Source organism: Phaseolus vulgaris, chromosome 2 (assembly GCF_051622355.1).
Source record: "Phaseolus vulgaris cultivar YP4 chromosome 2, ASM5162235v1, whole genome shotgun sequence".
NCBI classification, from domain to species: Eukaryota; Viridiplantae; Streptophyta; class Magnoliopsida; order Fabales; family Fabaceae; genus Phaseolus; species Phaseolus vulgaris.
The window spans coordinates 30807874-30822226 of record NC_143499.1 but is presented as its reverse complement, the minus strand read 5'-3'; the positions used below and the strand labels follow the sequence as shown (position 1 = coordinate 30822226).

Genomic DNA, 14353 nt, shown 5'->3' with positions numbered 1-14353 from the left:
AATATTAATAATAATTTATAAAATAATAATATAATTATAATAAATAAAATAAATAAATAATATTAATAATAATATAATTAAAATTATTATATAATTAATTAAAATTAATTAATTTATATATATATATTAATTATTATTATATATACTAGCGGGAACACAGGCTGTGTATCCGCATTTTTTATTTCTGTTTCTTTAGTATTTTTTTATTTTTCAAAAACAATTTATCTATTAATAACATTAAAATGAAAAGTAAAAGAATATACAGTTAAATAGTAGGTTAATAAAACAGTAGAGAACGGTAATTAAAAGTTACATATGATAAAGAGAATTAATGAATTTTCAAAATTTAAAATTCAAAATTACTATTTGGACTAAAAATCGTCTCTCAAAGATAGAAAATAATTAAATAGAATTTGAGTTTCATATTTTTTTTATAATTTTTAATATTTTATTAATTATGGATAAAAATATATGTATTTGGTAATAGTTAAAATTTATTTAAAACTACAAACTCAACCAAAAAAATAATTGAATAGAATTTGAGTTTCATATTTTTTTTTTAATAATTTTTAATATTTTATCAATGATAGGAATTAAACCAATATTTTTCATTAGGTCTATAAACAACCAATAATATATGACAATCATTACAATACATATGACACGATTAAACAATAAACCAAAAATTCATCCTCAATTGTTTGAAAAATATTATATACAAAAGAAGAAAATGCAATGAAATCTGCTTCTCTCTTCTTCACCTTGGACCCTTGGACCTGTATAGAGACTCGTTTAAATTGTTCCCATCTTTCGCACCCAAATCTAATGTTCCTTCGTGTTAGAACCTTATGATTGGGGGAGTGAGCGCGACAACGAAACTCAGTTTTTCCTTCTCTGATTCCTCTATTTTGCTATGAATATTAACTCTCTACAATTAACAAATACAAAACAAACAAAATATCAGTATAACATGTAAAACATAGATTTAAGAACATGATGACATACCTTCTCTACATAATGCTCTCTGGTGAGAGAACCTATTTTGAAGGTGGTCTCTAAAATCATAACTTTATGAAAAGTTAAGATGATTTCAAAAATCAAAACCTAAAAGAAGAAAATATAGAGGAAGAGCAAAGATAAAGAAATGGTGATGACAGAAAACTTAAAAATCAAATTGGAAGTAACTTTTCCGTGAGGAAATGAGAATATAGTTTAGTTAATGTTCTGTATGATTTCATTTAAATCCATAAAATTGTTACAAAAAAGGGTCTTATGATGACTTTCATCATGTACCTCTGTCTCCTCTTGTTGAGTCTTTCTTATCTCTCTAGTCACATGTTTCAATCACAATTTCAGAAGACAAATTAGTGTTTTACAAATTGAAATGCATATAAAGATTACCTATTGTTGTGATGAAGCGCGCAACTTTTTTGAGTCTTTTCGTTTCCTCTAGTCACAAACTTCAATTACAATTTCATGAAACAAATGTCAAATTAGGGTTTCAGAAAGATTAATCAAAGAAATGAAAGTATGATTTTACATGAAAGTGAAAAGGAAAGAAAAAAGAAAATGAGAAGTATGGTAAAAAAAAAGAATGTGTTATGTGTAGTGGAGAGAGAGTGAGAAGTAGGTACCTATAGGAGAGAGAAAGTGAGAAGTAGGATACGTTACTTATGTGTAGTGAAAAATCATAAAATCTGTTTCTTAAATCAATTTTAAAATTCTACAATTTTAATAAAAAAGAATATCAGTTTAAATTAATACAATAAATTATTAAATAAAGATAAAATAAAAAAAATACAATAATAAAATTAAATATTAATATAAGGATAAAATAGTAAAAAAAATTAAGAGCAGTTAAGCCCCTTTATACATAGGTATATAAAATTATTTTATTTTATTTTTTATAAAATCTATCAAATCACATTCATAAATTTTGCCTTCACTTTTTTTTTTACTTATCATAATCCAAATAATCTAATTTACTTGGCTTCACTGTCTAATTCAAACACAACACAAATTGTAACAGTGGCCATGATGGAAAGGGCACTTCAGTGTTCCCTATTGGGCTTAAACAGTAGTAGCATGTGGCCCTCACTCGCGTCGACATGCCACCAGGAGAGCACGTGCTCCATGTGAATGAAAACCCTAATCAATTTCCATCCAACGTTTTCAGTTGAAAGTGAGTTTCTCATTCGATCCAACGGATCCAATTGACGCATTTATTTTTGAGAAATGATTTATTTTTTCGGTTTTTCATCTGGACTGTGCTTCATACTGTCGAATTTTCTGTTCCAGCTTCTGCATAACCGTTAATTACCGCAAAAGCCCTATTTCCCCAAATCGATGATGAAAGGTTCAAAGCGTTTGGATGTGTCAGAACCCAACCAAGTCGATACTAACGAAGCTCCGGTAAGTATGTGACCGTTGTCTCAGTTTAATTAATTTTGTTTATGTGCTGTGCTTTAGCTTCTACTGTTTCCCCCATTTTTGAATAGAACAAAAATTGTGTGAGCTCGTTCTCAACTATGAGAAGTCTATTTATTTATTGTCTTTTGTTTTAGCGTTGTATGTCCACATAATGGGTTATGAAGATGCTTGCAATTAGCATTCTAAGAGTGTCTCCCTATTTTACAATTCAGTAATCGTTGCCAACATAAGACGAGCTATAACAATTGGAAGTGAGCGAATGGTTGCTAGCTGCTTAGAAAATTGGTTATTTCAAACGTACTTTTCATTATTAACCATCTTTGACTGTGAGCCTCTGAAGTCATTAGGTAACCAGTTGCAGTACTGAGGGAGATGGGTAGGAATTAGAACTGGATCGTTTCTGTTTAATATTTTTCACTCTCCTTACTGGTTTAGTTTAAGCTTTATGTTCATCATACTTAAATTTTGAGTATTGGTTTTGTAAGTGTTTGACTTTTGCTTAGTGAGGACTGTGATGCACGTTCCCAATTCATTTCTAAAGGAATGAAGTAGGGAGAGGAAAGACACAGAAGACAACAATTTGAAAAAAAGCAGTGGGCGCGGTTCCATTTCTTTCAGCGCAGCCGAAGGCCATGAGCTCCAAAGAGAGTTGCAGAAGTGAACTTCGCGTCGCGATTCGCCAACTAAGCGATCGATGTCTCTACTCTGCTTCCAAATGGTATCCGAACAAAAATCCTATAATTCAAAGAAAATTTGGAGTTTTCAACCAGACATTTAAGTTTGAATTTTGAAGTTTCCATTTGCTTTTCTATGTCATTTCCGCGAGTTGGTGGTTTTTTCTGATGAAAATGTGGTTTCAGGGCAGCAGAACAGTTGGTGGGTATTGAGCATGACCCTGTGAAGTTCACTCCTTCGAACACCAGATTTCAGCGTGGGAGTTCAAGCATTCGCCGGAAGTACAAGACTCATGATGTCACTGTGACCCCAATTGCGGGTGTTTCGTATGTTTCCACACCTGTGATGGAGGAAGATGAGCTTGTAGATGATGATTTTTACCTTCAGGCAAAGGCTTATTTTGATTGCCGCGAGTATAAGCGAGCTGCTCATGTTCTTCGTAATCAAAATGGAAGAAAGTCGGTATTCTTACGTTGTTATGCTCTCTATCTGGTCAGTTTTTTGTTCTTTCTTTTGATTTGTATTGAATTGCATAATTACTAGTAGGATTTTATATGTTTGTGTGTAGTGAAACTTCTGATGCATTTTGGATTTGAATGTTCCTTTCCCCATAATTTGTTTGTAGTATTGAAGAGAATTTGATAGTTCATTCATTTCATATGTTTTTGGTGAACAAATCGTCTTTGATGAATGTAACTCCATAAGTGCACACTAGTAGAGACAAAAGGTTTATGAGAAGTTAGGGAAAGTATACAAACATGGCACAGTACATGCATTTCAGTTCAATTTCATGGCAAAATCCATTTCGATTGGAGATATGTGTTATCCTCTAAATAGATTGCAATTAATATGCAATTGATTAGTTTGTTTTTTGGATAGGGTCATTATCCTATTTTTATCTTTTTACATTTTTTTTATCTTTTTACAACACTGGTATGATACGACAAAGATACAGGGGCGTAAGAAACTATTGAAATTTCAAAATATGATATGATATGCTAATATAAGCTTTTAAATAATTAATTTAGATAAATGGAAAGTATTTACAGACATTGATCAGTGGATGATGATCACAATTTACAAAAAAATAGTTATCTTAACAAAAACCGTTGTTATATTATATATCATTCCATTGCCCATATCAGAATCATGGTGGTAGTAAGTATCATATACCATACAATTCTCTACTGCCACTATACCAATCGTTGCAACACTCGTTTTGGCTATGGAATTGGTCCTGTATTGTTTGAATAGCTTTCAGAATCGCATGAATCACGATTATTGTTTGATTCAGTGCACTGAATCGTGGGTGGAATTGTGCATGGGTCACACTAAAAAAGGGGCCATGTTGCGTCACCTGGTTTGACAAATAGAGTACAAGTAAAATGTTAAAGCTATACAACTATCTAGCAATTATTGTTATCATTTTTTGAGAATTTATGTGCATATACATTATATAAACTATACAAAAATTAAAAGTAAAAGCTACCTTGGCATATGCTACCTCACTATAGTATCTTTGGCCATTATTGGGAACTTAAAACATTGTGATGAACTATGTTGTAATTTCACCTTAATGAATGATTTCTTTGCAAAGTGTGTTTTCTTCAATAAGGATAAGCTAAATAACATTAAATATATATTTTTAACCTGCAAGCCATAAACACCGCAGAACCTTTCGGTTATGCTTAATGTAATATTGATCCCACTTTGTACGTAATGTGTTATTCAACTTTCTATTCAATTATTGTTGGAGGATTTTCTTAAAATTAGACATTTTATATTTTTTTTCTGAGAACAAGATCTTATATTTTTCAGCCCAATCAATCCTTATATATATAATAGATAGATAATAAATAGATAGAGAAGATTGTTGATCGTAATATATGTTCTGCATCATTTGTTACTTTTCTGTTTAGAGAAACTAAATTAAAATAACCAAGTCTACATTGTTACATATTCATATTTTTTTACATTATACAGGCTGGAGAAAAGCGAAAAGAGGAAGAAATGGTAGAACTTGAGGGGCCTCTGGGTAAGAGCGATGCTGTCAATCGTGAATTAGTATCTTTGGAGAGGGAATTGTCAACACTCCGCAATAACGGTAAAATTGATCCTTTTGGTTTGTACTTATATGGTCTTGTGCTCAAACAGAAAGGCAGTGAGAACCTTGCCCGAACAGTTCTCGTGGAATCTGTGAATAGCTACCCTTGGAACTGGAATGTCTGGACTGAGCTGCAATCCTTATGCAAAACAGTTGATATATTGAATAGTCTTAATCTCAATAGCCATTGGATGAAGGACTTTTTCCTTGCCAGTGTTTACCAAGAATTAAGGATGCACACTGAATCTCTGTCACAATATGAATACCTACTGGGAACCTTTGGTAATAGTAATTACATACAGGCACAAATTGCAAAAGCGCAGTACAGTTTGAGAGAATTTGATCAAGTTGAAGCAATATTTGAAGAACTGCTTAGTAATGATCCATACAGAGTAGAAGACATGGACATGTACTCCAACGTGCTTTATGCAAAGGAATGTTTTTCTGCTTTGAGTTATCTTGCCCATAGAGTATTCTTGACTGATAAATACAGACCTGAATCTTGTTGTATTATTGGAAATTATTACAGTTTAAAGGGGCAGCATGAAAAGGCAGTTGTGTATTTTAGGAGAGCTCTTAAATTGAACAAAAATTTCTTATCTGCTTGGACACTTATGGGACATGAGTTTGTTGAGATGAAAAACACTCCTGCTGCTGTAGATGCCTATCGTCGGGCAGTAGACATTGACCCACGTGATTATCGTGCTTGGTATGGACTAGGACAGGCTTATGAGATGATGGGCATGCCTCTCTATGCGCTTCATTACTTCAAAAAATCTGTATTCTTGCAGCCAAATGATTCTCGGTTGTGGATTGCAATGGCACAGTGCTATGAAACTGATCAACTACGCATGCTTGAAGAAGCAGTAAAGTGTTACAGAAGAGCAGCAAATTGTAATGACAGGGAAGCAATTGCACTGCACAACTTAGCAAGACTTCTTTCGGAGCTGGGGCGCCCTGAAGAGGCTGCATTTTTCTACAAAAAGGACTTAGAGAGGATGGAATCTGAAGAGAGGGAAGGGCCTAAAATGGTTGAGGCTTTGCTCTATCTTGCAAAATATTACAGAGCACAGAAAAAGTTTGAAGAAGCTGAGGTATACTGCACACGTCTTCTGGATTATACTGGCCCGGTGAGTCTAAATATTCTACTCAACTTTCAATTTGAAGCTGGTTAGTCTTCTAAAATCATTAAATGTTTTAATTAATTTTTGCAGGAAAGAGAAACAGCAAAGAGTATACTTAGAGGAATGCGAACCGTACAGTCTGGTCTCCCTTCCATGGATGTTGAGCATTTTCCTCCTACTTCCTTTTGACCAACCACATGTGTTTTACAGTTATGAGTTTTTTGTATAGACGAATCAAACTCAATGGAAATCAAGAAAATTACAATTCAATCTTAATTCACGTCTTCTATTCTGTTTTCTCTTGTTTCATTTTTTGTGCAGGCTCATTACATTCACACTTTCCCATTATTTGTGTTAATATGAATGAGTATTTGTGAATTTAAAAATCATTTTAAATAATCAACATCGCATAATAATATAATCATGTCACTTTGTTTATTTGCTGAAAATATCCTTAAAAAAAATAAAGAATAAGTTTTATTATATCTTAAAATGATGTTAATACAAACGCATATGTAGTATTTAATAGAATGGAAAGATTGTCGTGAATGTCTGCATCTAGAAATTCAGTCTTAACATGCTATGTATCTAAAACGAAAGTCATGTCTAATTACTCAAAACTTTCATTAACAGTCACAATTGGGTTTACTTTAACAGTTTGTTTTTGGACCATCAAAATCTTGTATAAAAGGAAGGTCCTTGTAGACCGTCTAGACCAGAGAACTTCCTATACAAGATATAAATGGTTTGAAAGATAACCATCTATATAAAAAAAAAAATCGAGACGGTCTAACAAAGGGTTGTGTAAACAAAAAAAATACGGAAAATATATTTTATGATATTCATTAAATCTACATAATTTACTTATCTAAAATTTATGTGTTAATTAATTGTTTGATTCGTCAAGAGAGAGTAAAATATATATTTTTTCAAATAATTTACTTTTTTAAATAATCAATTTTTCTTACAAATTTTTACAATTTCAAATATTTTAATTTTAATAAAACCTTTATATAAGTAAGTTGTTCAAAAATTCATCCAAATCTATAAACATTTGATATTTGATAATCCTTTCACAAAAGTAATTTGTTAACAGTTGACATTTGATACGCAAACACAACATTTTATTTATATTCATATTTGATATAAAACATTTATATACAAGCATACGATTTTTATTTTCTTTTTCTTGTTATTTCCTTTTTTTTACCAAAAATAAATTAAAAAAATAGTACAATAAATTTGTTGTTTTGAAAAAAAAAATACTTATAAGGTTTGGAGAAGGGGGCGTAGGGCGGCGAGAGGAAAGAGAGAGATGGCGTGGAAATGGATCGTGAGGAGGACCCGCGAATCCAAACCCTTCTTCCTTGCATTCGCTACCATATGCGGCGTCGTTCCGGGCGTCATAGGCTATGGCGTTATGCAACTCACTAACACGCGCAACGAGCAGCTTGAGACCCATCTTCGCAGAAGTGCTCGTCCCGAATCATTGGTAACTCTCTCCTTCGCCCTTCCAAACCTTATTCCAATCCTTTTCTATTTTTTTTGTTTATGCATAAAGTTTAATCCTTGTAGGATTAGGATTAGGATTATTGTGCTTTTTTATTCACTATTTCAAATTTAGTATATACTTTTGCGGCTGCTGGCTGAGAATTGATCCACTGTACCGCTGTAGCGGTTTTATTGTGTTGATGTGATATATGTCATTCGTTACTTTGATCGTGGGAGAAGCTCCTTAACCTAACTATATGAGCCATAATTGTGGATAACAATTTAAAACTATATAAAGTGTGGAATTGAAGGAGCAAGGGGAAATTAAAATCATCTGGGAGGGTTATGGCAAATGAACTGGCAGTTATTTAGTAGAAGAAGTGGAGAGAATGAAGAAGGGATGCAGATTGCATTTACCCTAGGGAGTGGAGTGAAGGGATTAAATAGGGCAATGGAGAGAGGAGAAGCCACAATCAGTCATTTGGATTTTGGGAGAATTCCCTTCTGTTTTACATTTTCTTTATTTCTTCTTTTCCTAAGCTAATAGAGTCACTGTGAAGAGAAGCCTAGATATTTAATAGACATTATTATGACTGATACAGTACAGATATTGGAATACAAGAAACTCTTAAAAAATATAAATTTAAAAAACATTTTTGATAAATGCACAATATTTATGGAGACATTGGTCATTTCTTTTTATTCTGTAACTGTAATGCACAATTATAATTTATATCAGTGGTGACGGTGATCACTTACAAAAACAATACTTGTGATGAGAACAAAGGGCATTATTACATATTTGAATTTGTTATTTTCATATTTGTTTCAAAATTACATGCCTTTCCCCAATACCTTTCAGGATGTCTAAAAAACATCATTGGTCCTACTCAGCTAGTTATTTCCTACTATTTACTATAGCATTAACGATACAGGGGAAACATAGAGCCATGTGTAATTTTAGTTCTACACAAAATGTTGGAGCCTTATCTCCAACGCATCAGTCAATAAAATTGGACTTTAATTCTCCTTGGATACATTTCTAAAACTATCCCATGTCTATCAGGATCAGATACAGGTATAACTCCAATACTTTAGCCATCTGATCTTCATTTATGGGATACCTCAATCTCTGTTATTGGTTTCTAGTGCTGTCAGGTGGTGCTTACCATCATTCTGTGTTCTGTGATTTTTAATCTGGACCTGTATCCTCCAACTGACTACCATTATGATAAACAATTGTGAAACTTCCTGGTGTACTGTTTGGCTCAAAAACAAGTCTTCAGATCCCATGGGCGATGTCTGCCAAAGTCCAATAATATATACTCAATCGACTTCGTTTTGACTACTTTTCTACTCCAAAACGAATTAACTGTTATAGTGGTATATTTATGCATGTTTGTTTACGAAAGGGTTTGTTTCCTTCAATATTAAACGTATATGGAGCCTGCAGGTGTGAGGCCGTAAACTGTTCAGAACCATTGGGTGAATGGTCAATGTATATTGGATCCCACATTTTGCATAATCTAGAATTCATTTTGATATTTCTGCATGATCATTTTAAACCTACATCTGTGACCAACAAGATTTGTCTTGGATTGTGATAGAAATTCAGTTTATCTTAGAACTTATTAGGTTGAATTAAATAGTTAAGTTCGCACTTGTTTCATTGAGGCAATTTCCTTTCTTTGGTGAAAGTTCTAACAATGTAGTTGATTTAATTATGTATCAGATGATGGGGCAAGTCAATAAAGAGAGACTGGCAGAGTACCTTGGAGAACTACAGCGGAAGGAGGATACTAATGACCGCTATATTGCTGCTCTTAGAGGAGAGACTTTAACCAGGAAACCTTATGTCAGAATACAACCAATTCCAGAGCAAACAGACACCAAGGTTGACAAGGAGCCGAAGAAGTGATTAAGTTGCATATCTCCACCATTGTGAATATAGATTTTTAAAACTCACTATGAACTTGGTAATGTTTTGTCTGCATTTAATCGTGTTTTGTTGCTGGATGTGTTTGCATTAGCACTGAACTCTATTTATAAGTGGGGTTGGTTAGGCGGAAATTTAAGTCCGTCGTTCATTCCAGACAAGAGTGACCAGCCATTTTACTTTGTTATTCAATTTAGTCAAATTCTTCAGAGGATATCTAATATTCTCTTTGTTGATATGAACATCTCTTTCAGCCTAGACTATTTGTATTTGAGGATCACACCCTTTTGTCTCGGATAACATTTAATAATCACACTGTAATTCTTCCACTTGCATTGACCTAAGAAAATTGTATATTAATAAGTTATAGTGACAGTAGGTTTATTGAATGAACTAGCGTCCAGGCCAACCCTTTTGGAATTTCACCAAGAGAGTTTTGTCCAAGGGTAAGTTAGATGCCATGAGCCTGTGAATTGGATACTATTATAGTTCCCTTTTTTCCCTTTTTTTCTCTTTATTTTTGTATGTGTTTTCTTTTTCAATTTTTAAATCACTGTCATGCCATACGTGTATGATCTGAAATTGATTCAAATGATATACAGTATTGTATTGGATCCAATTCCCAATGAAGAACTACTTTCGTAAATTGTTTTATGATATTAAATAATGATTAACATAAATATTATTTTGTAAGATAAGCTAGTAGAACAGTTTAAGTCATGCTCAGTCCATCATCTCAATGTAGAGGAATCAGATACAAATATTTCACATTAAGAACTAATTAAATATTCTAATAGTAAATGTTCTTAATGATTTCATAATTAGATTGGTTCACTATGTAAACATTTTTTGCTGATATATATAATGCCATCGTATGATTTTCCATGGCACTTGAGAACAAAGTTGGAAAACATATTAAAGTATTAGATTCAGTTGTCAATGAAACAAACGACAATTGGACCTAGAATACCAAAAATGTTTGGATAGTAGTGAAACGTGTGGTAATAGAATCAGACAAATAGTTCTACAGTAGCTGAAAGTTTACCTAATATAATATATTTATATTTTTGTAATTATATAGATATATATTAAATTTTCTTTGAGAGTGTGTTAAATTGTAAAAACTATTCAATAAATTAAATATCTAATTTTCATAAATTTATAAAATATTTAATATTTAAATAAATAAATCATTTTACTATAAATTTAAATTTAAAATACAGATAGAAATTAATACAGTATTGTATATATATGATAAGTAATTTAATATGTAAGAAATAACAATAATGAATAAATACGTGTGAATATCATTGTTCCCCACGTTTATAGTGCATTTGGGAAAAGATGAACAATTCATTTTCTCTTCTTGTTGAAAATGCAGGAAAGAGAAAGGCATCTGCTTCAATAAAGTATGTGTGTGTCTGTATATATATAATTTTATTTTCTTTTTCTTTTTCGCTTTCTTCCTCTAGATATCAAATATTATTTATACACACTCTACGCATTATTTTCTAAACGCGGACACCCATTAATCCAAGAGAATCACTAATAAAATTTAAATTATAAATTCGCCAACAAAAATATTTTTTTAATTTTTACAAAATAAAAACACTACATATGTTGACGAAAAGGCTCATCACATGACTAATTTATAATAAAATAAAATAAAAAAAAGTTGTCTTAAGTTGCACTCACTGTGTTGAATTAACCCTGAAATTTCATATTGAATAATGATATACGTTACTTTGAAATTGTACAAAAGAAGAGAAAGATTAAAAAAAACAGTACAAGTGTATCTTACTATTCCACTAAACTCGATTGAGTGGGAAAAATTGTTAGTTATTGAGATTATCATAATTTTAGTTAATTTACATATAATTCATAACAAAGTAATTATTTCGATCTCAAATTTCGTTTGATGATATCAATAGTTTTAATCAACTCATATGATGTATATTATGTATGGTCTTCTCTTCTAAGTTGAAATTTTATCACGACTTTATTTTTTAGAATACATCTCAATAAAATAAATAGTTTAAGAAAAAAATAATATATATATATATAAATTATCATTTGATTTTAATTTCTAAATTATGTGTCATTATATTAAACTTTCATAATAATGAATTTGTATGAATTAAATTTTTTTACCATGTCATGTAAAAATAGTCTACGACAATTTAATAACATTTCATACGGGAGGAATTTGTATGCCAAAAAAATAAAATTATACATATGATAAGAATTTTAAAAAATAAAGGGTTAAAGAAAATGAGATAAAAAAGTATATACTTATTTTTATTAGGAATGGTGTTAACATATTTTTTAAATGTTACTTTTTTTAAGTCTTTATCTTAAAAATCAATTTTTTAATTAAAACATAAATAGACTAATAGAATTAGCTAATGTGTTTGGGTGTTGTTATATATGGAAGTTATGATGTCCCTCCAAACATCACCACTTACCAATAAACAGCATTAAATATATAAGGAACAGCACCGCCATGAGGCACCCACTCTACCGCGGAATCCGTTCCCGGGGAAGAAAATGGGTCTCCGAAATCCGCGAGCCACGCAAGGCCTCCCGCATATGGCTCGGCACCTTCCCCACGCCGGAAATGGCCGCCGCCGCCTACGACGTCGCAGCATTGGCCTTGAAAGGCGACGCCGCCGTTCTCAACCTCCCTCACTCCGTTACCAAGTATCAAATCCCTGCAACCAACTCTCCTGCGGATATCCGCACCGCTGCCTCCGCTGCAGCCGCAATGATGAAGTCTGAAACTGAAGCTTCCCACAACATTGCATCGCAAACTGAAGCTACCCACACTAATTATGCGTCGACTTGGTGGTTTGAAAATAATTTCTTGGACGAGGAAGCCATTTTCGGCATGCCAAGTCTGCTGGTGGACATGGCCGGCGGAATGCTTCTGTCGCCTCCCAGAATGAGCCCGCCACCGTCTGATAACTCGCCGGAGAAACAAGCTGCAGAAACTTTGTGGAGTTATTTTTGACATATGAACTTCAAAAAGCTTATGTGAATTCACAACAAGGGCTATGCTACTCTTTTCAATGTATCATGTTGTATGAAGTGTTCACGATGGCTAATATTTTTAAATAGAAAATCTAATTAATTATTTTTAGTTGATATTTTTTAATTTCATTTTCTTTATCAATAATATTCAAATTGGAAACTTATCTAAGAGATTGATTCTAAGTATCATTTAACAACTTTTTAAAACTTGGTTACTTCTCTTTTTACAACTATATAGCATCATGCATCAAATCAATGTTAAGAGATATTTAGGCTAATTGGAGATTGTTAGAGTAAATTTGGATTTTAGCTTCATTAACTTATGTTTAAAACTAGGGGACTGTACCATCATGGACTGAACTCGATATTGCGTATAAACAGATTGGTTATCGGTATTTATATTTAAGGACATTAATACCGTATCAGCGAAAATCAAGGTCTCGAATAATCAACATTAAATAGGAGACAATATTTATTTATTTTGAATAGGTGAATAGAAGACAACATTTATCAGCGAAAGGTATATTAACTTGCAAATAGACCAAGCTATATAGATTTAAGATAATATAAGGGTATTGAATATTAACTAAAATTTTGTATTTATATATGGTCCTAATATTTTCTTCCTTTTTTTTTTATCTGTTTTGACCTTTTGTTTTTTTATAGTATAAAAAGGTCAAATATGTTTTTGATCTCTCAAGTAAGGCGACGTGTAAGGCTTTGAAATAAAAATTTTAGGAGTAACATTTTTCTTTTGAGTATGTTGTTTCAGAAGTCTCTTTTTAACTAATATTAATTATCAAAAGCATAAAACAAGAGGGGACACAGAAGTGAAAGAAGACAAACGTATAACCGACTTTGGAAGTTATTTAATCAATAGTTTAGGACATATATTTAGATGGAATTTTTTACTTTTCAAACCTAATTTTTGTTCTACACTTACAAATATTTGACGTTTAAAATGAGAAGAATTGTGAACAAATCCTATAGTGTATAATAAGTGGTAAGTTAAAACTCTTAAGTGAATCTCAGTATTCTTCTACGTTTTGTTTAATGGATTTTAGTGTGTGTTTGTTTTTTGGGGTGAGAGAGGTTGAGGGTGAAGATGAATGGGTGTCATCTTTGTTTGCTTTTATGAGAGGGGGAGATTGAGAGTGAGAGTGAATGAAAAGTTAAGGATATTTAAAATCTTCCCATAATTGAAGAGAAAGGAGAGTAGAATGAGATTAAAAGACCATGGTGCCCTTACTTTTTCATACAATAATATTAATAATGGAAATTATTAATAATAATAATTTTGTGTATATATATATACATATATAACATAACATAATTTAAAGAATCATAAATAATATTAAAATTATCTAAAAAAATTAACTTAAGTAAAAAAAATTAATTTAAATTAATAAAATGAAAAATAATAAAATTATACTTACATTTAAAATTATATTTAATTATTTCTTTGAATTTTTCATTTTTTTTCTTTTATTTATAAATGAAACTTTAAATTATTTTAATTAACTAAAATATGCCCAAAATTAATAATTATTTATTCTTTTTTTA

At 31.5% G+C, this 14353-nt stretch overlaps 3 protein-coding genes across 9 annotated transcripts; all 3 read left to right on the top strand.

The window, feature by feature from the left end:
* The first annotated feature begins 1988 nt into the window (after positions 1-1988).
* LOC137811387 (anaphase-promoting complex subunit 8) lies at positions 1989-6609 on the top strand. 7 transcript variants are annotated; one of them, XM_068613100.1, is made up of 6 exons: positions 1989-2182; positions 2299-2412; positions 2934-3148; positions 3291-3597; positions 5089-6339; positions 6424-6609. In XM_068613100.1, exons 3-6 carry the CDS (start codon positions 3063-3065, stop codon positions 6520-6522), a joined length of 1743 nt encoding a protein of 580 aa, XP_068469201.1. In that variant the 5' UTR covers positions 1989-2182; positions 2299-2412; positions 2934-3062; the 3' UTR covers positions 6523-6609. The 7 variants fall into 7 exon arrangements, with proteins under 7 accessions (XP_068469201.1, XP_068469208.1, XP_068469209.1 ...); XM_068613107.1 differs by having other exon boundaries at positions 2007-2182; positions 2972-3148; XM_068613108.1 differs by having other exon boundaries at positions 2007-2182; positions 3296-3597.
* Positions 6610-7590: 981 nt separating this feature from the next.
* Positions 7591-9996, top strand: LOC137811385 (centrosomal protein). The gene is made up of 2 exons (XM_068613098.2): positions 7591-7825; positions 9557-9996. Exons 1-2 carry the CDS (start codon positions 7649-7651, stop codon positions 9740-9742), a joined length of 363 nt encoding a protein of 120 aa, XP_068469199.1. The 5' UTR covers positions 7591-7648; the 3' UTR covers positions 9743-9996.
* A 2216-nt stretch (positions 9997-12212) lies between these two features.
* Positions 12213-12832, top strand: LOC137809359 (ethylene-responsive transcription factor ERF026). Its single transcript, XM_068610482.2, has one exon. It carries the CDS (start codon positions 12264-12266, stop codon positions 12768-12770), a length of 507 nt encoding a protein of 168 aa, XP_068466583.2. The 5' UTR covers positions 12213-12263; the 3' UTR covers positions 12771-12832.
* The last annotated feature ends 1521 nt before the right edge of the window (positions 12833-14353 follow it).